The sequence below is a fragment of the Vidua macroura genome, chromosome 1, assembly GCF_024509145.1.
Source record: "Vidua macroura isolate BioBank_ID:100142 chromosome 1, ASM2450914v1, whole genome shotgun sequence".
Taxonomy (NCBI): domain Eukaryota; kingdom Metazoa; phylum Chordata; class Aves; order Passeriformes; family Viduidae; genus Vidua; species Vidua macroura.
In genome coordinates this window covers 125149458-125174311 of record NC_071571.1, presented here as the reverse complement: position 1 = coordinate 125174311, position 24854 = coordinate 125149458, and the positions used below count along the sequence as shown (strand labels likewise).

Genomic DNA, 24854 nt, shown 5'->3' with positions numbered 1-24854 from the left:
CCAAATGGGGTCTGATTTAATTTTACATCTCAGCTCTGGAGCTCAGCAGAAACCGAAAAGATTTTGTTCTTCAATAAATCCTATAAATTAATGTTTTCTACCCTGAAAACCAGTGTGTTAACATCCACAATCTTGTTGTAGTTATTGATGTATGTACCCAGAGATAGATTATTTACTTTTCGAAATTCCGTTTTTCCCCCAGTGTTGAGTCAGGATTAAGGAGTGCATGTGCACGTGTATAATATAATAAACTCAGTGCTAGAGGTCACATTTACAGGCTTAGTTTATATGGTAATCTTTAAAAACAGACAGCCTAAGCACTGGAAAATGCATAGCAGGGATTAGTCCCATATTAGCAGAGAAATAGGCTTGGTTTATTAATAATTGTTTAAGTCTCATTTTCATGCTTTTATGACTACATTAGGTTTTCCCTTTACATGGGCACCTGCCAGAGGCATAATGGAGCGAGAGAAGAAACAAGCCCTTTTTCAGTTCACAGAACCCCAATTCTTTATTAATCACAGCTTGCTCACAATGACATACAGGAAAATAGCACTAATGAAGAGTAGAATATGCAGGCAGCAACCTCCAGGGGGTTAGGGACAACTTCAAAACTGCAGCTATTTTGGGGATGATGTGTTAGGTTTGGTGGTATTGTACTTGGCACAAGCACCCTGTCTAGTCATTCCTCCTGCTTCAGCCCTCTTAGTCCCAGATGTCTGACACTAGGTAGGGTTGGCTAACACTGAAGAGTAAAGGTCATGAAGAATGGAAGTCAGCAGTGTCATAAAAAAACAGTAACAACTGGCTCATGGGTTCCAGGTGAAATATTCGGTAGCCTCTTGTACTATTACATAATGTACTGATGTGGTAGCATCAGATAAGTATCATAGATCATGGCACCTACAGATAAAGCCACTTGATGCTATTTATTAGTCGCTCCATCAATAAATTTTCAAGTGGTGAATTAAGCTCACTTTACAATTAGCATTTGTATGGCTGTTTGGCATCATCCAAAACTTGTCATAGCTTGATGGTTACAACGTGCCTCTTAAATTTGTCTCAAACTGTTCTTGTTTGATTTCATTCTCTTGCCTCTCATCTCAAAAAGCAGAAGCAACAAACACTCTACGTGGCAATTCAACCTCAATTGTACAGCACAGTACAGAGTCCTGCAGCATAAGTTGCATTTGAAAAACCATTTTAAGAGCCTTTTGTCTTGGACAGCTGAACGTGAAGTCACAATACCTGTGATCTAGTCACTGTTTCAAGAAAGCTTATAGATGGCAAAGCAGTCTAGGTTATTAGGCAATGACTGGCCTCTAGCACCATAGAACTACTACTGACCTCATGGTGGGTTGGAACGAGAAGTCGCAGGGAATGGAATTAGACATGAGGTGCTTCAAATGAACAGACCCAGCAAATTCAACCGAGTGGAAATAGACAACATCAGAAGCCTGTTACAGGACATGTAAGGTTATGAAATAACTTGCATAATGCAATAATTGTATTTTTTAACAAAAATGTAAGTATTTACAAAATAAGATCCAAGTTTTTTAAACATCAAGCAAATCATTCTGCAAAGAGACCGCATTGTTTTTGTTTTTATTTTTTTTTGTTTCTTTTTAAAGTTTTTTATTGAGTTCTTGATTTTTATCTTTTTTTTTAAACCACGTCATACATTTCCCATACTTATATCGCATGATCCATAATAATATAGGCAGGGGGAGTTTACTAATGGTGGGGATGGGTCACATCCACCATTGCTGTTTTCAGCCAGACAGTTCCACCTGGAGCTCCTTGTTTCTACGGACCTCTGCAGCATGCCTCTCCTGGAAAACATCAAGAAGGGAAAAATTAAATCTTTTTCTCATTCCACCTGCCCAGGGAGCTTCATGCTGACAACCTGTTCAGGTCATGCATCTGATGCTTGTGCAAAACTTGTTTCACAGCCATCTTTAAAAGAAGCAACACAGGAGAGGTGTCATCCACCAGACCAGCCTGAGGCACGTTTTGTATTTACTTTCTATTCCTGTTCTGGAGGCTCAGTCTTTTATCTGATATAGCCTTATAATCCTCAGCACCTCACAGAGTTTCATTTAAAAGGGCCACATAGAGAGGTGCTGCTTTCAGCATAAAATGTGCCACATGCTCACATTTGCCCTTTGAATTCCTGGATATTAAACTAAATATAGGGAAGGATGAGTCAGGAATTAATTGCCTGCACATTGTTTGTTAGTTACTCTGTTATCTGTAGCATTTAGGAACTGTAATAAAGATCCAAAAATTTAGTCTCAACAAGTCAATCTGAACATCTCAAACATCTCCTTGGTTTGGACACTGAAGCTACCTGTCCTCTTGATTCTTTCTCTGGCTATGATGAAAAATACCACCTATTGCACTAACTTAACCTGTAAATCAGTACTTGAAAGATCTATAATACTGAATGCTAGATTTTATAAGGGATTTGTTGCTTGGTGTTCCTATTAACTGCAGTATACAGAAGTTATTTCTGCAGTAGCTTCTAGACACCAATACCTTGGGGCACCCACAGATCTGTGTAACTTTAGAAGACTTGGGACCAGATATCTCACTTCTTTTTCTGTATATTAAGGATTCACTTATGTTTGTTTTTGATGTTTTAGTGTTGGCAAAATTGTATTTTTTCATTACTGGTCAGCGCAAATGTTTCCAGTAAGTTACTGTCATCTTTCCTCAGAAGTCTTTCTTGGGTTTCATGCATATATACCACCATATTTCGGTGGAAACAGGTTTTAACAGTCTGTTAACATTAACCTAGGACAGAGATGCATCAGCTGTCCTTCCCACTTCCTCTTGGACCTCAAGGATAACTAATTTGCTTTTCCCTTCATTTTCATAAGGTCTGGGTATGTGCCTGCAAATGAAGCTAATGCAAAAATGTCAAGCAATCTGGATATGGTTCTTAAACTCAAGAATTATCCTGTTTGTGTAGTTCCTTGTAACATCATCCTTTGGATTCTGTTGTTTCTTTCCTACTCTCAAATACTTTTGTCTCCATCAAAGATGTAGAGGTGCTTATGAAGATCTCCTTGAAAACCTCTGAGAGCTATTTTCTTTAGCCAGATTACTAATATATTAGGAAGTTCATTATTGAGGGAAACAAGTGATCACTCAAGCAGAATTAATTATTTTTTTATTAATGCTTCTAAAACTTTATTTACATGTTTCTCTCCCTTGTGTGAAGGCTTTTGTTGGAGAAGGGCATACTTCATCCTGCATCTAGGGTTTGTGAGTCCCTGGCTATACCGAAGATCTCCATAGGAAAATTTACTCTCTTCCTTGAAGACTTGTGGAAAGACAGACCTCTTTTGCTGTATATGAAAGATTTTTTCCTCATAATTTTTCATCTTTCTCCTTTGAGAAACCAAGAATTACAGACATAGGACAGTTGTTTGATTTGATCAGGGACTTTTCTTAGAAGCTGAAATCTAAACACAAGTGACCTTTCATTTGTTCACAGAACTTCTTAAAAGCTAGAAAACCAACCTTTCTCTAGAGACAGTCCAGCAAAGGGCCATGAAGACTAAGGAGCATCTCTCAGTCTCTCAGTAGCTCAAGTGTAGCAACTGAGATAAGGACTATGTGCAACATCTCTGCAAAATATTGATTAGCTTTTCCTCTCTAGTCTAAGGTGAGGAGTGATGGTGTGGTTACCTTCTCTTGGAGGCGTTCAATAAGAGCAGCTAGATTAGCTTCACGGTTTTCTTTGATCTGTTCCATTTTCAGTATCAGCTTTTCCTCTGCCATTTTGCTGAAGTTATTGTTCTCCTCCAAAGCTTTTTGAAGCACTTCTCGCTCATGTTCTCTCTTCTCTGCCAGATGTTTCAGCACCTGGGCCTCCTGGGACTGGAAACAGAGACACAGGCTGAGAACAAATACTTGTGAGGAGTAAAGCATGTTGCCATGTTGCCAGGGAGCACAGTACCTTGCCACAGGGCAACAGTTCCCTGAGTGTGGAACCTGTGTAAAGCTTGCTGCCTTTTTTTTAGAAAGGTCACTTTGTGACTGAACCGGATTAGCCTCGAAACCACGGGTTTAGAAACACTGGCTAAATGTGGGGTACATGCCTGAGACAGCAGCACAGAAATGTCCAAAGCACTTCTGTTAACAAGAAATGCTGATGTGCTGCTGCCCTGGCTCGCCTGGATTACTGCAGTGGCTGCTCAACCTCTGACAGCTGCAGTCTCTTAGCCATAGGCCTTTTATCTTTAGAGATAGGGACCTGGGGTTGAAGAAATGTACAGAGTTAAAAGGGAGATTGCTGATGCAGGACAAGTGCAATTTTCACCCAGGCTCTACTGTTTTTTAATGTGCTTGAATAGTTAATGACCGTTTATTGACATGAAAGACAGGCAGCACCAATTCAGACAATATTTTTTCCCATTACATGAATATTTGGATTAATCTAACTGATTCGGAAGGGGAAAGAAGTGTTTTACTGCATAGACAATAGCAAAAATTTTTAGTTAAAAGTTTTTCAAGGAAGATGAAAACTGCGACTAGGAATGAAACAGATGCAGTCTATGCTTAATATTGTGTTTTTCCTTGTAAACTCACTTCTCAGAAGCATAAGCTTTGTTATTCATATTAAATCAAATTTCTAACAGGAAACCACTAATCCTAGGAAAGAAGCCAAAAAACTTGCAGCATTGGGCCCATTCTTCAGGCAAGTCTAGTTGAAAAGACAGTTAGCTGGAAACAATGAACAACATCATACACTTCTGGATAAAATAAATGAGAGACAGCATGAGAAGAAACAGAAAAATAGAGAATGAAATAGGGCACTGGGAGGCTAAATGCGTATTTCAGGGCTGATCCCAAGGCACTGTTCCCATTGTGATCCATAAAAATGAGTTAGTTTATGGTCTAAATTAAGGGTTTTAACCATTAATTACAATTAGTGGTAATGAAGTCTTTTAAATTCCATCATGTGGCTTTAAATGGACTGAAAAAGGCTGCAATTCTTTTATATGAGCAAGACTCAACTAGGAGAAAACAAATATTTTAATGGAAGTAAGATATGCCTAAAACCAAATGCACTGACAGGGCAAATAAAGCAGATACTAGAAAAGGCTGCTAAGGCCAGAACATCTTGCAGCAAGATGTTGGAGTAAAACACATCTGGCTTTGAAAGGCTGTAATGGCCTGCTTGGGATCATAGGAGAGAGCCACTTCCAAGCACCCTTATCATTTAATGAGTTTCACCTCTGGCCTGGCTGCAGGTACAGGCTCATTTCTCAAACTGATCTCTGGAGCTGTTAGGAGTCCTGGAAAGGCCGGTACCTCCCCGAGACTCTTCCTTGCTCTTCTCTCACTTACAGCATATGCTGAACAGAGCAATAGAACAAGCATTTTTCATGTCTTTGACTCTGTTGTCAGATGAAAAATGTTGCAAGTGGGAACAAAGCCCCTCAGTTAGATGAAGCCAAAAGTAGAGGGAATTTCACTGGTGGAATATGGAAGAAGGATGAGCCAAAGATAAGTACAGCTGGGCGAAGAAGGAAATTTGTAGAGCAATTAAAAAATCATAAAAGCCCCAAAAATTTAGTAAAAATATCAAAATTTTTAATAATAATATAATAAAAGTAGTTTATTTTGAAACAAAATGTTTGATTTTAGATACTTAGCATTTAACAGTTCTTAACTGTAGGTTATTTTACTATGTAACAAAGTTATTTTAAGAGATCTGATACAATGTAAAACTGAAATAATTAAATATTTTCATCTCTCTTTCCCACTTGTGGACAAACCTAAGTGGCCCAGTTTGATTATTGCTTGTGAAGTTATTCTGCATTTTCTGTTTAATTTACTACTCAACATCAATCTCTCATCTATTTTTGGAAAAGTTATGATCATTAAATTTTGTTTGCTGATATGAATTTTGTAAACACTTTGCTTAAATGATCTAAAAATAATGGATAATCTGATAATGCATTTCTATTTCTGTTGTGAGTTTGAATAGAAAAGACACCATCAGACTAATTGTAATGTCCTTTCCCATGAAACATTTCAGAATTGACTTGTTCATCTGAAAGGCTAACATTTCATGGTGTTTATATATGCATATATAATGTGTTATCAGACCTTTTCAGATTTGGAAAACAATTTTCAAGAACATAGCCATGCACTAATAAAAAGTAAGACTTGGACTATGCATATAAGAAGCATTTTTTAAAAGAGCATTTGCTTTCAATGGAGGTAGCAAAATGCCTTTGAGATTTTGAGGCACTTGCCCATTTTTCAAGATTTGTTTTCTTCCATTCAAATCCTTTGCCTTCTGGAAAGACTTTTTATCATAAGTCCTGGAGAACAGTGAAAAATTAGAGCTCCATGTCAAAGTACACACATTTCTGAATGCTGTGCTGGCAGACAGTACATTCAAAAGTAATTTGTCCTATAATTCAGGATGATGAAGAAAATCCTTATACTCTAATTCAGTATTTACTGGATGCAAATTGCGTTGGCACCAGAAAAAGACTGCTTGAAAGCTGAACCAGGCCTCAGGAACTGACTGCATACCCCTACTGTGATTTCCCTTTACAATATGTCTTTAATGGCATATTGTGATGAATTTTGAGACAGGAAAATCACTGGTACCCAGGACTGGTTAAAAATAAAGGAACTCCCCTCCCTGCCACAAAACATCCACAGGGTAGAATCTCATTTAGACTGATGTCTCTTCTCTAATGGCATTGTACCCCAGCTGTCAGTCTGCCTGTTTCCCTGGTGCTCAGACCATTCTGAAATCCCCTTATGACAATTCTGGAAGGCGCCTGCTATGTATTTGTACTGGATTGTCAAATGATTTTCTGTTTCCAACCCATTTGGCAAAAGAACTTGGCCACCCTGTCTGTTCAAAGTCTACTACACATCCAGAAATGGGTAAATGAATGACCACGGATACCCAGGGGAGCTGGGATTAATAGACTCCCTTTGTTGTTTGTCTTGGCTTTTAAATGGCTGTGTTTGGACTCACACAGTTCCACAGTGATGCAGGATTCCAACATACATAGGAGGTTTTTATTTCAAGTTTATTTTCAACACTGTTTGAAGTGCTGGAAAGGATGTTTTCAAATTTTCGATAGTTCTAACACAGTTGTATACTGCTTATGGTGTTTCTTAAACAGATGTGGTGAGAAAATGAAAAAAAAAAAGGCTGTAAACAGGATGAAAGATAAAGAAGATTAATAAGGAGAAAAAAATATGAAACTGTGGAGAAAACAAAAAGCAATATTCAAGGGGGAATAGTCAGAAGACTTCTTAAATATAACAGGGCATAACCAATGCAACTCCAGCTGCAGCATCTAATGTTACATCGTAGAATCAAATCATCATAGACTGTCTTGGACTGGAATGGACTTTAAAGATCATCCAGTTCTACCCCCCTGCCATAGGCAGGTACATCTTCCACTAGACCAGGTTGTGCACTGCCCCATCCAACCTGATCTGGGGCACTTTGAGGGATGGGGCACCCACAGCTTCTCTGAGCAACCCTGTGTCACTGCCTCACCGCCCACATATTAAAGAACTTTCTCCTACCATCTAATCTAAATCGCCCCTCTTTTACTTTAAAACCATTCTTCCTTGTTCTATCACTATCTGTGCTTGGAAAAAATCACTTTCCCTCCATTTTACAAGCCCCCTTAAGGTACTAAAAGGCCACAAAATAATGTGGAGAAACAAAAATATTTATTTGTTAATAATTAAATACAGAGGAATAAAAATATTGGAAAATAGTCCTGGTACAGATACCTTTGCTTCAAGAAACATACTGATGTGCTAAAAATGCAGGCAAACTCCTATGATGTTCATGTCATATTTTTAAGGGATCACATGCATCTTCAGTTTTCAGAGATGAGTGGTTCAAAAGGAAATCTACATCTGGTACCTAGATGGCTGGAAATAGATGCAGACTACTAAACACTCACTTCATGAGCAAAATTAGTCATGGAAATTGCCTTTGGAGATACATTGTTTAATTATTACTAACATGAAGAAAATTCTCCTTATCTGAGTAAGAGCTGCTTTATTTTCTCACATCTATCTATCTTTGTTCGACAGATATATCCAAATATCGAAGTAATTGATATGGACATAAAATTAATCCTTCATTGCTCTTAAACAAGAAATGAGTTCACACAACTGCTTTTAAGCTGGAAATTTCAGCTTGAATGCATTCCACCTCAGAGACTAGTACCCTTAGTTACTAGGGTGTCTGAGACACACCACCAGTCATGAGTGCTCCTCTTTCAAAACACGTTTGTTCACTGACTTTTTTTTTTTTACAATGCAGTTGTTCAGAAGAAGCTGCAATAATGTTGGTGTTCCTCAATACACTGTGTATCTAAGAGATAGTATTAATGGAGCAGATTATGAAGACAGGAGGAAAGGCTTCTACTGCAATGTAAATGCCAAGGTGATGCCTTGGTATGGTGACTTGAAGTACTGATGTTTTCAGGGGAAGGAACCGAGGCTGGAATTTTTCCATGTGAAAACATGGGAATGGTCTCAAATTAGACTTCTTTCAGAAATGCCTACTTGGCAGGAGAGTCAGAGACATGTGATCTGTAACTATGGGTGAAGCTCTGCTTCTAATGAAGCTAGATGATGAAAAATTTTGCTTAAATTTTGGTGAAATTTTTCTTTTTAAAATTTATTTTTGTACAACTTTTGGGATGTTAAGTATAAAAAAAAGAGCTCATCCATGTTGTGATTCAAGAAAACTCACTTTCTCTTCCTCAACTGGCACAAAACTGCTGCTCTCATGGTTATGACCTGTGGGGGTGAACAAGGTGTGTTGGGGGCATGTAAGAAGTACCACTTGAGCCTCCGCCCTCACAGTCTGCTGCAGTTGGAGGCCTGGCATTATGAAGTTAATGAAGATCAATGTCAAATTGTCTTATGGTTGTTCATTAGTGGCAGAGCCCATGGCAGAGTGGGGAGAGAATGTTTGCCAGCATTGGGATGTATGCTCACGGCTCTATTTGCTCTGAGACAGACCATGGTGCCTAACACCAAATCCTCTCCTTGTTGATAGCAAACATCTTCCTACAGGCCCATATCCATAAGCTAATATGTGGTTTTGGATGAGGAACTGTGAAGTTTCTTGGAGTTTTGGTTACTTAGGACAGTGGTTACTTGGCCAGTGGTTACTTACAGTAACCACTGTGTATAGACACACTATGGTGACAGAAACATCTGTTTCTGGTGCTGATTACACCTATTACTGGAACCTTTACATGGAAAAATGCTCCGTGCTGTGTTACTTCTCCACAGAAGCACAGCTGAGGGCCAGCAGCAATAGAAAGGGAGATCAATGGATGGGCAAGGCAGGAGACATATGTCTTGGGCACTGCCTATCCTCATGCCCATCCTTCTCACCTTACAATTTGGTGGGAAAGGGTAACAGAAATGAGGTAGAAGAAGAAAGCTCAACTTCTAACAGGGAAGGAGTGCTCCCTTCTCTGTCTGTCATCTGGAGCAGCAGTTCTGTAGGTGCCATGCAATATCCAGGGAGGAATATCTGTCCCCCAGCTCTGCCGCCTTCCCTGCCCTAGCAAAGCCTTTCCCCCATCAGCCTCCTGTACAGAGCAGTAAAGCATGGATGGCCAGAGCAGAGATGGATTAAGAGTATCAAGAGCTACCTCTGGGCAGGCTGTGGGGCTGGCTCAAAGGGGCAGTGTGTTGGATGCTGAAGCCCAGCACTGAGTGTGGTCCTGATGCTGGCAGAGGTGCCCTGGGCTGGCTGCTGCTGTGGGGAGCACAGTGAGCCTGGCCCAGACCAGGCTGCACGGCAGGCTTGTCTTGTGGCATTTCATTCCAACAGCATTAAAAACCCAGGAAGCTGTAAGTCTATATCCAACAGCATGAAAGTAAAAAAAAAAAAAAAAAAAAAAAAAAAGACTGTTTTCCCGCATTCTTTGTCACACTAAGCTCTAGGGATAAGCTTGATTCAGTTTCATCCCAATACAAAGCCGTTAAAAGGATTTAATTACATACAATTTCTCTTCTATAATCCAAAGTCTAGAAGAAATGTACATCCCTTTAGTGTTTCTTTTTTTTAATGCTACTAAGAAAATTGAATATAGGCAATAAAAATAAATAATTTGACATATGCATTTTGAAGTCTGTACACCACTAATAATAACAGCTGAACATTCAAGGCCAATGGGTAAAAACTGATAAATGTGAAATATTCTGTAAGAAAAACTTCTGCTGCATACAAGGTCACAGTGCACTAATTTCTTAACTGAGAAGGATGAAAAGGTTTTGCTGATTATCCACCAAGGTAGGAAAATATAGCACACATATGCCAAAAAGAAAAATATAATAGGGACATGCTGTAAAGAGGATTCTGTAAGTGGAAAGGACAAATCTGTAACTAGCCCAAATGGTCATGACTGTCAGGTGAGGTAGAGAAAAAAGGGAAGAAACGGAAAGGAGTCCTGTAAAAGCTTACAAGGAAAAAAACAAGAATGACAAACTGGAAAAAGCCTAAGCAGGAGACTACTGAAGTGCATGTATTGCTCTAGATGGTCTCATGAGTTTGAAAATTTATTAATGAACACTGCCTAATTAACAGAGCAGAACCTAACTCCTAAGCAGCATAAAATTCATTAGCAACTTGTTTTCCAAGAAGGCAATTCTCATCCGTTAGTTATACTTGATTTGAGTTAGAATTGTGCTGGAAGGACAGGATCTAGAATGGCCATGCCTGACAGCTTTGTACATAGATTGAAAAGTATGATAATAACAGCCATACTGGCTTTTAGAAAAAGTCTGCCTGGTTTGTCTAGCAGCAGAAAGTGGAAGAAGATGATGAGGGAAACTCGAGATGAAGTTGGGCAAATCTCTCTAGCTTTCATCAATCAGCAAGTTCCATATTTTCTGAGTCACAAGTTTCATTCACATAATAACTTCCTACAAGGTAGTGCTCTATCAATTTTGCTATTATATTTTTTAACTAAATAATATTTTAATAACTTCTAAACAGTCTGTGATAACAAATATACCTTGAATAAACAATACATGAAAACATGATTCCTTTTCGAAATTGCTGTCTGATAATTCCCTTGAATGTTTTGTTCCCTGTGGATTGTGTGAAACAGAATATAATTGCTCCTATTCATCTTCTCATTACCATTCATGACTTTGTAGATTTCGATTTTATCTCTCATCTGTAGTCTCTTTCCAAGCTCAAAAGTGGACTGTTTAATTTATCTTCTTATGGAAGACTTTCTGTTCCTCTAATTGCTTTTTTATTCTTCTCTGCACTATGCTTTTTTTGGGGCAAAAATGAAGTCAATAGTTAAGATGTGAGAACACCAGGGATTTTAACAGTGATGTAAAGAAACATTTTGCTCTGTTCTTTGTTCCTTTCCCGGCAATTTTTGCTGCAATGCTAATGTGGAGGATCTTGTCTATTAAAATAACTCAGTTATATGTTCATTCAAAATGAATATAGTATCAAGGGGAAGGAAGGGCAGGTGTCTGTGCTGCTATCACTGATTACCAATCTATTGCATGATGAGTTTTTCTTTAGGAAGAAATGAACAGTAATGAAATCAATTGAATGAAATCTCTGAAACATTCAATTTGTATTTTCCACCAAGTATATGCATAATATCAGTCCTTTTATTGCTTTTATTTCATTCTGTGTCTGTATCTTTACTCAAGCATTTGTACTCAGCACAGAGGAACTTCACAGACTGAGTTTTTAGGGATTATCGTAACTTGGCTGAGTGAGAGCTCACCCCTCTCAGCAGGTGCTAGTGCAAATGGAAATTCCTTTGATATACAGTCATGTCCTCTTACTGAAATGAATGCTCTGGCAGAAATATTTGTTTGAAAGAAGCGATAGTGCTAATGAGTGTGTGCTAGAACCACAGCGTCATTGTTAGCAAGCCAGCAAAAATTACAAAAGTAGCAACGCTGCAGTTATCTAGATTAATTGTTCAAATTATTGAGGTCCAGAATAGTCAGTTTTCCCTCAAATTCAAACTAAATGCCAGGTTTTAAAGACCTGTCAGTAATCCAGATGTACTGACTTCAGCAGACACATAACAAACCACACACCAGAGTAACCATTCCCTTGAGGTTCTTGGCAGTGACCCTGATCTGGCCTGACAGGAATGAAAGAGAATGGAATTATTTTTCCTGGATCTGATCCACGTGCTATCTGTGGCAAAGATGCTGTACCTGAACTTCTGTATACATTTTTGATGACCTCAGGAAAAGTTCTGTTAACAGCAGTTTTAGCAAGAAATCACACTGTTTAAAAGATAAAGACTTAAGAGACATATAAGCTTGTTTCATTTTCAGAAACCCTCTACCAGGGACTCCATGGGCAGGTAGAAGGGGTTTCTAATGCCTGTGCAATAGCAACTGTGCAAGCTGATTTGCCACAAAATAACCTTGATCTCCTGGGTGAAGGACACAGAAAGCCCTAAGATCCTAAAGCTTCAGTGGCTCTCCTTTTGTGTACCATCAAAAAGAAACATGAATTAACCAGGACAATATATTACCAATTTTAATTTTTCTGTGGTCATTGCAGCCAGTCACGACTCTTCTGAAATGGTGCAACACAGCACAAATGCTGGGCATATATAGAACACTGATGATTTCCAGACTGGCAATTCAAGCTGGTTATCGTGAGTGTCTCATTATCATCCTCTGACTTATCTGATCTGGAGTTTGTCTTTTTCTCTTCGTAAAAAGTAAAAAGAAAGGATGCTTCCAGATGCCTTTGTGCCAGTCTTTGTGCCAACCTTTGTGAAAAGTTGTAACAACTCTTCCAAATGCTATGTGACAAACTTCGTGATTATGAAACAGAGCTTTACCATTATGAGTGGGATCATAAAGAGGGGAAGACTTAGTCTGTGGAAAACCCTAGAAAGCCAATTTCCATCACTACTGAAACTGCTAGAAATGCCACTTAGCACCTGTGCTATGCTAGTGTCTTCATTCAAGCATGTGTGACTGATCCCAAACTCACTCTCTTCAGGGTGTTCCTCTATATTGCATAAATAAGACATCTTAGCTGCCTTATGCAGATCCTGTGAATAATTTCCATGGACACTATGAGGAGTCAAGATCTGGTAGTGCAGAAAGCACGTGCTTGAATTGCAGATCTATCTCTTAAACTCAGAAACAATAACTTCACAGTTTTGAGCAACTACTACAGATGCCCTGAATGAACCATTAATTATGTTCACACTGTAAACAAATGCATTTGAGCCCACTTGGCCCCTCTCTGAAGCTATGTCTATTTTGTGATGCACGCCTCCCCAGCATTGAAACCAGTGAGGCTTGTTTGCAAGCTGTTGAAAGACAATGAACTCATTCATTTCTATAAACATATTGATGATTTTTGTCTATGCAGACACCACGAGTCAGTGATGGCAATGGAAAGCACACAGACAAGAAACTTGACTGCTGTACTGTACACTAAATCATGCCTAATTACTAGCATTTTTTTTTTAAGGAAAGGTACCTTTCTCCTCTCCTCTGCAGCCTCCAGCTTTTTCTGGATCTCCTCAAGAGAGAGTTCTTTCTTCTTTGGAGAAGCTAAAGTTCGTGGTGCTTCTGAGACTGGAGATGGTGGCTTTAGGATCAGTTCAAAGGCCTGGCCTGAGGCACGTTTGTTGATTTGTTTCACTTCCATATCTGCACAATAAGGTGGGAAATTGTAAGTCCTTCAATACTCCAGCAGTATTGAGGAGAGAAGCAGCACTGATACCAGAGTAGGATCAGAAGCATAGACAAATGATTTAGCATCTTTGCCTTGGGCATTTTAAATGCAATGGCAGATTATGGGCTGAAAACTGTTCTCAGGAGTGCATTTCATTTTATCTGTAATTGCTTAATTATACCTTAATCTCATAAAGATAAAAATTTACAGCAATTTTGGAAGCTTATTTGGGTTCTGTGCCATTTCACACCCCCTGCAAGCAATGCCCAAGCTGGTTAATTTTTTAGGCATGCTTTCATATTTTCTTTATTTTCTTGGGAATTATGCCAGCTATGAAGAGCTGTAATTCTCAAATGGGGAGTACGCAAAGAACAGCTCAGTATGAGAAAAAGTTTAGATAGCTCCTATCCGGAACAATATCCAGCATCATGGGTACTGTACACTCCATAGAAAGTAACAGCCCAAACCAGCAATTAAATTATTAAATCAGCAAAATATTCATTAACTAACACTATGGACAAGGAGAACTGAGTTGTTTCCCAGCACTAGCACATTTTATGACATGCAGGATGATTTCCAGTAAACATCACTCACCATCATATTTATAGATGTTCATGTTGCGAGGTTCCGGGTAAAAACAGGAGCAGATCAGCGAGAGCATGGACAGCTCCTTCATCTTTTCCTTGTAAGCTGAAAGGAGAGATCTTGTTAGCATGCTTCACTTCCCCAGTTCCTTCCTCTGTGAATCTTGAGCTGAGATGAGTGGCTGGGGACCAGAAAGTCTACTCCATCACCCACCTGGCAGATTTCTCCAGAATATTTACTTTCAGCTATTTCTTCTCAACATTGAACCTTTATCAAATCACAAATGAGATCCTCAGAACTGGCTTCTGGTCCTCTACATGACCTCAGCCTTGGGCATAATGCTGGCAGTCCTCTCTGGTTTATAGAAAGTGAATCTGGCTACCAGGAAATGCATTTAGCATTGGAAGAGTGCCATGACTCCACTCTCCCCTGGCAGGTGGAGAGACATGAAGCTCTTAAAGTTTCTCTGACGTATCCAAGTGCAATTGAGAACAGCTATGAAAAGCTGGCCATATATCGCCATAGGCTAAAGACATTACTTTACAAGTGAAAATGTCATCCAGAAAATTAAAAATAAAACCAGAAATGAGGATACATTTATCAAATCATTTCCATAATGTCCTTAATATGCTTAACTACCTGTCCTTAATATGCTTAACTACCTGAAACAAAGCTTCTCCTTCCCCACTAACTGGCTAAAATATGTGACTTTCATATTCAGGTCTAGTCTATATTATCTGATGCCATTAATGCCCTTGTAATTTACCTTTATGGTGCTATCTTTGCTGACTTTATAATGCCTGTAGGAACCAGTCATGAACTGAGGAGGCACTGGTCTAAAAATGATCAAAGTAATACATAATCATGATGCAATGTGCTCTGCTCACCCTTCCTAATTGTTTGTAAGTAAGAAAACAGTCTTGTACATGGTCACTTGGCAAGCCATTGACAGAGCCCAGACTAGAGCTGGCTCTCCTGGGTCCTGGGGCAATACCCTTCCCACTGCCCACAGCCCATAACACATGGATGTTAAGGCAGGATGCTTCAAAATTCATCTTGGCACACACAAATCCCTGCTATTATCAATATCATATCTACAGAGGCAGACACTCATTTGCTGCCAGCATGTGAAAACATGGCTTAAAATATGTGGGACTTAAAGATTTAACAGATTAGACCAAATTAGCCCTTGTTGTTGATGGTCCTTTGATCTTCAAACTGTGGATACAAATGAAATTCTCAATCAGCCTTTCTCACGGATTCTCTTTTGGCTTTTGATTTTGCTTTTCCTACTCAGAAAGAAACCTGAGATTGATGAGGGCTTGAGAGCCTTTGGGTGCTTCTCAGTATGGTGGTATTTGAATAATCCACAGTTCAAGAAAAAATTTCCAGCTGCCAGTAAAGGATTAGTTAATTTAATTAAGCTTTGCACAAGGGTCTCTAATCATGTACCTTGAATAACTCACCTAAAGGAGATATAGCTATTCAGAAACCATTGGTAAAGTGTACTGAAGACTTTGTTTTCAGTGAACTTAGGCTGTCACAGAAGCTTGGTCTTGACACGATTTTGGTTTGAAAACTAAGTACCAACTTGCGAGGAATAACTCAAAAATCTTCTGAAGAGAAAAATCTTGTCCATCTGATATATGTTGAATTATGAATAATGATAAACATAACGAATTGTTCACTTAGACCTCCATCCAACAAGCACACAGGTGTGCTTTTCCAGACCTTTCCCTGAGGACGGCTTGCCTAGCCAGCTACCCCTACCACTGGAATTGCATTCTTCCCAGCAGCAGCAAGGTTCTGGAGTGGCTGCACATCAAACCCTGGCAGGTTGCTAAACATAGAGAAAACAGACACTGGGCTAAAGTGTGTTAAAGACGTGGCCATTGATGATACAAGCAGAATCTTGTACAAGATCTGCCGAATCACTGCTAAAATGTATACCTTTCTATCTTTGTAGAAAAAGGCATGCAAAGCAGCATCCTAGGAATCTTGCCTTTTGGGGCCTTTGTTAATAGTTTTTATCTTTGCTTGACATTGAATATATTTTGCTTCCTAACAGCATTTTAAATGATTAGAGAAAGGTGTTTTTTTTTATTTCTTTTCCCCCCGTCTTGCCATCTGCAAAACACAGCAGGAGAAATATAAGAACATACCCTGCTCTCTTTCCTTCAGTGCAATAGCTGTACTGAAAATATGCAGGCAAAATAATTGTCTTAGTTAATTCTGGCCACTGGCAGAATTAGGATGACTTTTCATCCTTCACAAGAATTACTTTTTGGTTTTTTGTGGTATTTATTTAGTCTGCACTTGCCCTAGAGATTTCTTCAACCATAGCTGGATCTTGGCTTGAATAGTCACAGGGGTTCTGGAGGCTTTTGCAGCCCTGGGAACCAAACAACCTTCCATGGTGGCAAACACTGCTTTTCCTGTTGCAGACTTAAGGGCTGAGGGTGCCAAAGGACCTGAAGAGACACACACCTCCTCTGGTGTCCAGCATCAACATTGTGATGATCTGTCCCCCTTGATCAGGCTCAGCTCTGAGCAGAAGCCCTGCTTTGTTCAGCTCTCCTTTGCTTAAACATTTCCTTAAAACATATTGAAAAAGCTTAAAGCAGTAATGTTAGCCCAGTTGGTAGTCTGATTAAAGTGGCTGGCCCATGTCACACAGATTAGACAGGGAGGTAACTGTACTTTCCTAAATCCCAAGGGTTAGTGTTTTAGCAATGGAAGCCTGTTATCTCAAGAAGGTTTTCTGTTAAGAAAGCAGCACACATAGACCACACAACCAAGGGCAGAGCATTTGTGCAATCTGCACAGGACCTCTTGTGTAACCTGAAAGAGGCACAAAAATTACCTGCCTCATAGTGGAGCTTTTCAAAGCCCCTGAAGACCAGCAGCGATTGCAACAAAGTTTATTTTCCAAATGTGTTTCCACTGGGTTGTTAATTATATCCCTCCTTGTGCAGTCATGTAGGCTACATATCGTTCCATTAATGCAAGTTAAATGAAGGGGAGTAAATAATGGTGATCATAATACTATAAAAGCTTTGATAGGGAAATTGCTAGGCAAGAACAATGTTGATAAAAGATGGCAACAGAATCTTTTTAGTTATATGCAGCAAGATCTAAATGTTTATATGCATTAAGAACACTGATTTTTGCTAAAACCAGAAGACAATTCAGCATTAGCATTTCTTATAGTTTTGCTGTGAATATACCAGTATTCATAGGTCTTAAATTCTGAAACTGTGTGATTGTTCCAGAACCTCATCTACTTTTTAAGAAGTATTGTTCCAGAACCTCCTCATATTCAGAGCTGCAGAGAAAACCTTAGAAATACTATCAAATGCCCCTAAATGTTTGATAGCTTCAGAAAAGAATTAAGTCAGATGGCTTCAAAAATCAAGAATGCATGTCTTTTTTTTTCTGAAAAGGTCCCAAAGGTACCTTAATATTATTGTTTTAAGCCAACCTCACCCTTTTCTCAAACTTCTGGAGTTATTTTCAACAGATGTATTTAGAAACTGTGAAACTTCTCCCTCTGTTGGGTGAACATCCATGCTTTTTCTTTTCGGGCTCTACTTGCTCATCTGGGTAAGATCTTCAGGAGCCCTTTAAGGGCTTCAGTTCTACAATTGCATGAGCAAGAAGGGAAGGACAGCAGGACTGGACCTCCAGAGGGAAACAATTCTAAGGATTTCATGCCCATGTTGTATAATTTTGGAGATCTTTTTTTGAGGCTAGTCTGGCCCCATGGTCTGAACAACTATTAGAGCCTGGGGCACAGTAGACATACTGCTAACACACACCTTCCAGTTTCTATACCTATCAACCAAACTTGTTTGTGCTCCAAGATTGCTTTGATGTGTGAACCAAAGTGTGGTCAGCTGGGGTGTTTTGATAATCCTCTTTCAGAATGCTCTACTGATCTCCAATAATATGTTTATTCAGATCTATCCTATATGGTTCTGCTAATGACAGAAAAGTGCCGCATCCATTGCCAGTGCTGCAGCTCACTTGCCCAATGAATGAAGCTGCTAAGGTGGAGTGCTATGGCTGCCATTAGAAGTCAGCAACCACTTATTTACATTTACTGCTGGGAGAAATAGGAAGGTTAAGGAAAGCACTACTAAACCCTTCCTGTCTGTTCTCATCTGTTATCCAATAGCTATAAGGATTTTTTTACAGTTTACACTGTAAAATGAAAATCTGTCCTGACTGACAGGCCATGGGCAATTTGGGTCACATTTTATTCCTTGGCAAAGCACAGCTCAGACAGATTGCTGTGTCACAGCAGAGACCATTATTCATAAGCAAGACTATTTTTAACACATGAAGGGAGAGAGAAAAGTGTTAATGTTACTTATAATTAACATCTGATGTAGGCAAATGTGTTGATTATTTTTGCCTTACTGAGTCTGGTCTGCATATAAGAAATGTATTTTATGCACACATTGATATGTATAAATATTAATCACATACATTAATATGTATCCATCACGTACATTGATTTGTAACGTTACTGTATTTTGACATTTCAAGTACCACTTGCCAACCAGTTCTTTAAGTTCTGCATACCTGGAAGGAAAAGGAAACTGGCACATTGCCCATGGTCAGAGTGTGCAACCCATAACACATCTCAGTCCTGTGCTCCCTTTGCAGGAACCTATGTGACAGTTGCATTTCTGAGACTGAACTGAAATTCTGCTTAGTTTTCTGCTCTGGCAGACACTGAAGCATTAAGATGTAAGATTAAGCATGAAACACAGATAGGGAAGACCTATCATACCCATCCTTCATAGGGATTTCAGATGGATCTTATTGACAATGTGGTTTGTTACAAATGTCGTTTTGGTAATGCTCCCTCTGGGGTCCTAGAGCTTTTGGTTTGTCAAGGCAATGCTTGAAATCATATAATTTTGTGAACACCAACAGCCACACTCTGTTGACAGTAATTTACAATTTTAGTTTTACAAATCCATTTTAGTAATGTGCTGTGTCCTTTTCTGTCAAACAAGATGACATTATACAATCCCAGCTGTGTTGTTTCCCCATAGCTGGTGGGGTATTTGAAGAAAGTTACATGATGAGTGCTGCTAAAATGGTGGCTAGTACTGGGACAAGCAGATGGGACTGGGAGAATTAAAACTCAAGATGGAGCACGAGCAGTACAGATTCTAGGTATCATTTAGTTTTTAGCATGCCTGAGATCTATTTGCCTGGAATTCACTTTAATTAATGCTGGCCATTATTTAAGAGAGCTACCTTGCAGAAATCATTAAAGCTTATTAATTAGTCAAGTGAAAGATTAGCACCACCAGAGAACGATGGTCCCATTCAGATGTCTTAAGTTAAACAAATTAGGTTGTCTTAAGACCAGCAAATCTTCACTGCCAGGAAGCCTAAGGATGTTTATAAGCTTATGGAGTCACCAGTGATGGAGAGAATGAAAACAAAAGCTGCTGCACTAAATGTATCTTATCCATCTCTTATGCTCAGCCATGAGTGACATCTCATTTTGGTGGTTCACATAGGTGGGACTCATTTTGTTACTCTCTGAATGCAAAACACTGCCCACTAGAATATTAGGTCCATCTCACAACCTTATGTATATGTGTGCTTTTCCAGTTTCCCCAACAAAAATAAAGTTGCTTTACAGCTTTAATGCCCTACAGTGCTCACCTGCTTCACTACAGAGAAAGGTGGCACAGGACTCCCACTCACCTGGGGCCATTCTTTGGGGACCAAGTCCTTAAAATTGCACTCTTAATATACTGCAATGCAGCTTAAGATAGAGATAAGAATAGAGTTTTGGTTATCTCCCCTGTCTCTGATTTTTTTGATATTTCTATATCTAGGAAATAGAATAAGCAGGTACTATGAAAAAGTAACAAGAAACAGAAAACAAGGAAAAAAAAGAACTAACCAGTGAGTTTCTCTGTCAACTGTGACTCTAGAATTTCCTATAATATGTCCAGAAAACAAGATAGGAAGAACTTGGGACAGCTCTAATCTGCCTTTGTGGCAACTGGGAGTTTGAAAAAAATAGTTTTAGGCATTAATTTCTGTAACTCTTATTAACGTTCCTGGGTTTTGACAGAAATATAATACATTTTATTCTCTCCAACATGAGATCCTTTTAACAAAAGTCTTTATAATGGTTTGGGAGGGAATCAAAGCACAGAGTGGCTGTGAAGGCAGGGATCACTGTAGCATCAGTTCTTCAAATACACAAAAAAAACCTAATGCAAGCAACAGATCTGACCTTCAGCTTCTTATTAAGACTGTGTCAGATTGTACCAATGAGCCCCGTCATCGAGTGCAAGGCCTGGCATAGCATTTCCACAGCATAATTTAGGTTACAGCACAGGATCTGGCTGGAAAACCCATCCCGTGGAATACACAAGAAGCTGTTTGCTTATGGAAAGACTGTCCAGTAATGGTTTTCTTGAACCTCTAGTGCAGGGATACAAATGCATGCAAACATGCAGGTTGGAGAGTGGCACAAGTCTCATTAAAAATTGCTCCTAATTTTACAACCTAATCTATCACTGCTCATGACTGGCTTTTTGGACTACTTCAGGTACCATGTCTTTGGTTGTTACTTACTGTGCGTGGGTAGAGCCAAACGTCTTTGCTCGCTTTATGATGTCAGAATGTTAAGATGTAAAGTTACTATTTTGTATTATTTCAATTTATGTAATTTTCGCTGCTGAAACAATGACAAAGCCCATTCACTGAACCCTAACTACTACAGTAATCTGTGACATGAGTTAATGGCACTTTGTTGAGCTAATGCACACCCATTTCCAAAATGAGATTTTGATGGAAGGGGTTTTTTTGAATTTAAAAAAAACAACTTTAACATGATTACTCAAAACAAACACTGATGCAGATGCTTTGTTGCAGTCACATTATGCTTTCTAGTCACTGAAATGAAAACACACACATTTCCTTCTAATGTGGAAGGAATAGAGCAGACATGTGCCTGTTCAGAGCCTGTTGGTGCACTCAGGGCCCCACAACCTCACCACACTGTGTGCTGGCAGAAACATGGGAAGACAAGACAAGAAAGCCATGGCCTAGCTCCTCCTTCTTCAACTCTGCAGAAACTGGTCCATGGCAGTGGCAGAGCCAGATGCTGCACCCTCTTCTGAGCCACCCCTTTGCAGAGCCCATGCATCATGCTGGCATGAAGAAGCCCTTGGGAGTTCAGTTCCGAAAGTCCTCTGGGACTGAGGGGAAGGCCAAGGAGCCTGCAGTAATATAGAGGACTGTGGCCCTCTTGAAATTTCTTTGAACTTAAGAGAACTTCAAGGTGAAAACAAAAAGTCCAGAGATTTTTTTTTTTTTTTCACAAGGGGAAAACACAGCCTTCTTTTAAGGTCTGCTTTGCCTTTATAAGGCATCTCTTCACCATATTTCCCTCTGTACCTCTACATCCCATCTGTCTTCCCTCAGTTTTCTCTTTTCTTCCCACAGAGCTTTCTGTGTAGGAAAGGATATAAGTTACTAAAACAGACTCTGAAAACAATGGGGAGGATGAAGAATGAAGAATGAATTTAAAGGCTACAGTAGTCCTAAGACAGCTTTATTTCCTGCTGGTTAACTGAACATGACTGTTTAATTTTTGTGCAGTCAGAAGTTCAAACGCTGTTATTCAGATGATTTGGCAGGATACTGATGTTTAAGATGCTGATCTTACACCTACCTTCTTAAGAGGCTGCCAGAGACACAGATAATGTCTGATTATCATGCAAGTGTGAAAGTCATGCAAACATCAAAATCTGAAAATTTTTAAGGCAGCCCCAGCCAGGAACCACTCTGCTATCCACTGTCTCCTGTATTCATTGGAAGCAAAAAGGTCACCTCACCTGCTCAAGAACTGTTGTTGGTTTTGTTACATACCTGCACCTGGGGCAAACAGCTTCTTTTGATTGGCATTGTAGCAAGTTTGGCTCTGTCATGCCTTACAGAAAAATCTGTTTTACTTTTAGCTGAGGATTCCTGCTAGAGAAGTAGCAAGGATTCTCCATGCATTGTTCTGGGCTTGATTCTATCACTAATTTTCCTGTTCTCAAGAAAAATCCCTCTCTTCTGATCTATCACTTAGAGTCTTACATGAATGATTTAAGAAACAAAACCTCGATCTCTGGAGTTTTTGAATGCGTGGATTTGCCTGCCATGATTTAGTACTCATGGTGTGTAATGTATTTCTTTTGTATTATATGCCTGAAGGGTTGTGACATACCCTTTCACCAAGACAGAGACATTAATCTCTTTTACACTTCTGAGACAGGTTACATATAAAATGGCTTAAAAAGCCAGATATTTCACTCCAAAGTTTCCATTAATATGTCTTTGAAGATCCCTCCTGGTAGGCACCACTGAACCAGGATGTCCATCTACATGCAGGCTAAAAAGCAGTGTTTTCAGGAGTCCTAATGCACATATCTGAAGGCTAGGGAAGTAGAAGGATTTCCAAGACTCTTCTCAACATGCCAGTCTTGCTGTATGCAAGTTATTTTGTCCCAGCATTCCTGTGATGGGGGCTACCAACTGTACTTGCCTTCCCTAACATCAGCATAGTTGAGTTTGCTTCAGGACCTCCCTGCAATAGGACAACCCCAGATTGCTGATCCTTCCCTCAGAAGTGGACAGGTAGTGCTCAGGAGCTCCCTGAGCCCAGCTGTTTCCTCTGGTGCTTGGCTTGGTTCTGGGGCCACACTGGCTGAAGCACCAGGTAGGGATGTGCAAAGGAGCTGGAACTTCATGAGTGTCTTTCTAAAGTATGGGGTGGGGAGAAGTGAGGTACAGATTGGAAGCTGCCAAGCCTGCAAGCAGCCCACTTTCCCTCAGCAGCATGCAGGCTTCGCCACCACAGCAGCAGCGTGTCTGCAGCTTGGTGCAGAACCGAGCACTGGTGGGAAGTGAAATTTCGAGTCCTTGTGTTAAGCATTCCAGTCTCCTCTGACGTCTCAAGCAGAGAACCCAGCAGAACACCCAGGACTAGGCTATCAGAGATGGCTGCTGCCTCCCAGTATGCTCTTAAGGTCATCTTTTCATCGCTTTGTGGGAGTATGTGGGGGCCCTGCTGAGATCTGTGCTACTTTCTGTAAAAATTTGTCAGATGCAAACACCCTTTGCCAAAGAGCTTATGGTGTGAGAAGGAGAGGCAACGGATGTTGGGGGATAAAATGTCACAGATATGAAAAAAGAAATGCCTTGAGTCACAGACCTATTCTGTAGGAAAACTTCTTGGGGAACAGAGCTCTCCTGAATTCTGTATAAGCGACACCTTTTTGCAAGTGCTGCAGGCAATACAGGTGCTGTCTGGTGAAACAGCCTCTTGAGGGAGGATGCAAATCAAATATAATGAAATAGAATGGCAGTGGTTTAGTCACGCAGCCTACTATGATAAAACAGTATCTTCCCAAGGTATGAATCACGCTACGGGTTCTGTTCCAGCACAGTAAGACTGGGTTACTAGAACAGGGTGTGAGAGAGCTGGCTGCCAGTATTTTATTTATCTGAATCTCACTGTCATCCATGTGTATTTGGAACAGAGGCATTTATTTAGTTTTTCCTTGTGATGTTTTCAGAGGCTTCCACTGACTTAAATTTGCATCACCCTTATCCCTTTATGTCAGCTCGACAAACACTTCCTGGTCATGCATCACCTGGCCATGCACCACCCACTGACACTTGACACTGTCATTTTACTCCAAGCTGTCTATTTTTTTATCATGCTTGGAGACTAATGACATAACCTTGCATACTGCCGATCTTCGCGATGGAATCAGAGTTCTGCTACTGTTTCTTCTCATCCGGACACAGATCCTCTCTGGACTTGTACCTGGTATTACATGATGAAATCCCTCTCCTCACCTCTGTGCTGAGATTACACACAATTGTTCATACTGAGCTTCTCCAGAAAGCAAATTTTAGCAGAACTACCCCCATGTTTTGAAAGCAAGCCATTGACACACCATCAAGGAAAGGAATGGCTCAAAATGGTTCAGGAAAAGCAAGCAATTAGGAAAGAATGGGTAAGGAATGCAACTTTTTCTGTTTTCATCATTCAGCTGTTGTGGAGTACCTCAATCAAGGGACCAGAGATAGATTACTACAGTGACAGTTTCCATTATCAGACAGGCTGGTTCTTGCCATTTTTCTGGCTCAGACATGCACATGGTTTTAACAGAACTGTAGCTCTGATATAAAATGTGACATTTTTTATAACTCATATACATTTTTTAAACACATCATTAACCTGTGCCATTCCAAAGTGCAGATAACTTTAATGTCTTCCAGTATTTTCAAAATTTTGCTTTGAACTGATGAAGGCCAAAATATTATTTAGTTGTGTCTTGAGGCTCAGAACAATAAGCCAAATAAATTGCAAGGTACCTTTTTAAAATTTTTTTTTCTCTAGAAAAAAAGAAAAAAAAGAAGCAGGGCAATCTGCTAAGTAGAAATTTTTGTTTGTCTGATATGATATAAGTGCAATTACGATTTCTTGTAGGGT

General features: G+C 39.7%; 1 protein-coding gene across 1 annotated transcript in view; it reads right to left on the bottom strand.

The window, feature by feature from the left end:
• Positions 1-482: 482 nt before the first annotated feature.
• The window catches only part of STMN2 (stathmin 2), a 38413-nt gene continuing 14041 nt past the window's right edge, over positions 483-24854 (bottom strand). Inside the window, exons 2-5 of the mRNA XM_053992861.1 lie at positions 14327-14422; positions 13535-13707; positions 3697-3888; positions 483-1832 (exon numbers count right to left, since the gene is read on the bottom strand). Of these exons, the coding sequence (XP_053848836.1) occupies positions 1773-1832; positions 3697-3888; positions 13535-13707; positions 14327-14422 (521 nt within the window). The 3' untranslated portion in view covers positions 483-1772. The remainder of the gene's footprint in view (positions 1833-3696; positions 3889-13534; positions 13708-14326; positions 14423-24854) is intronic.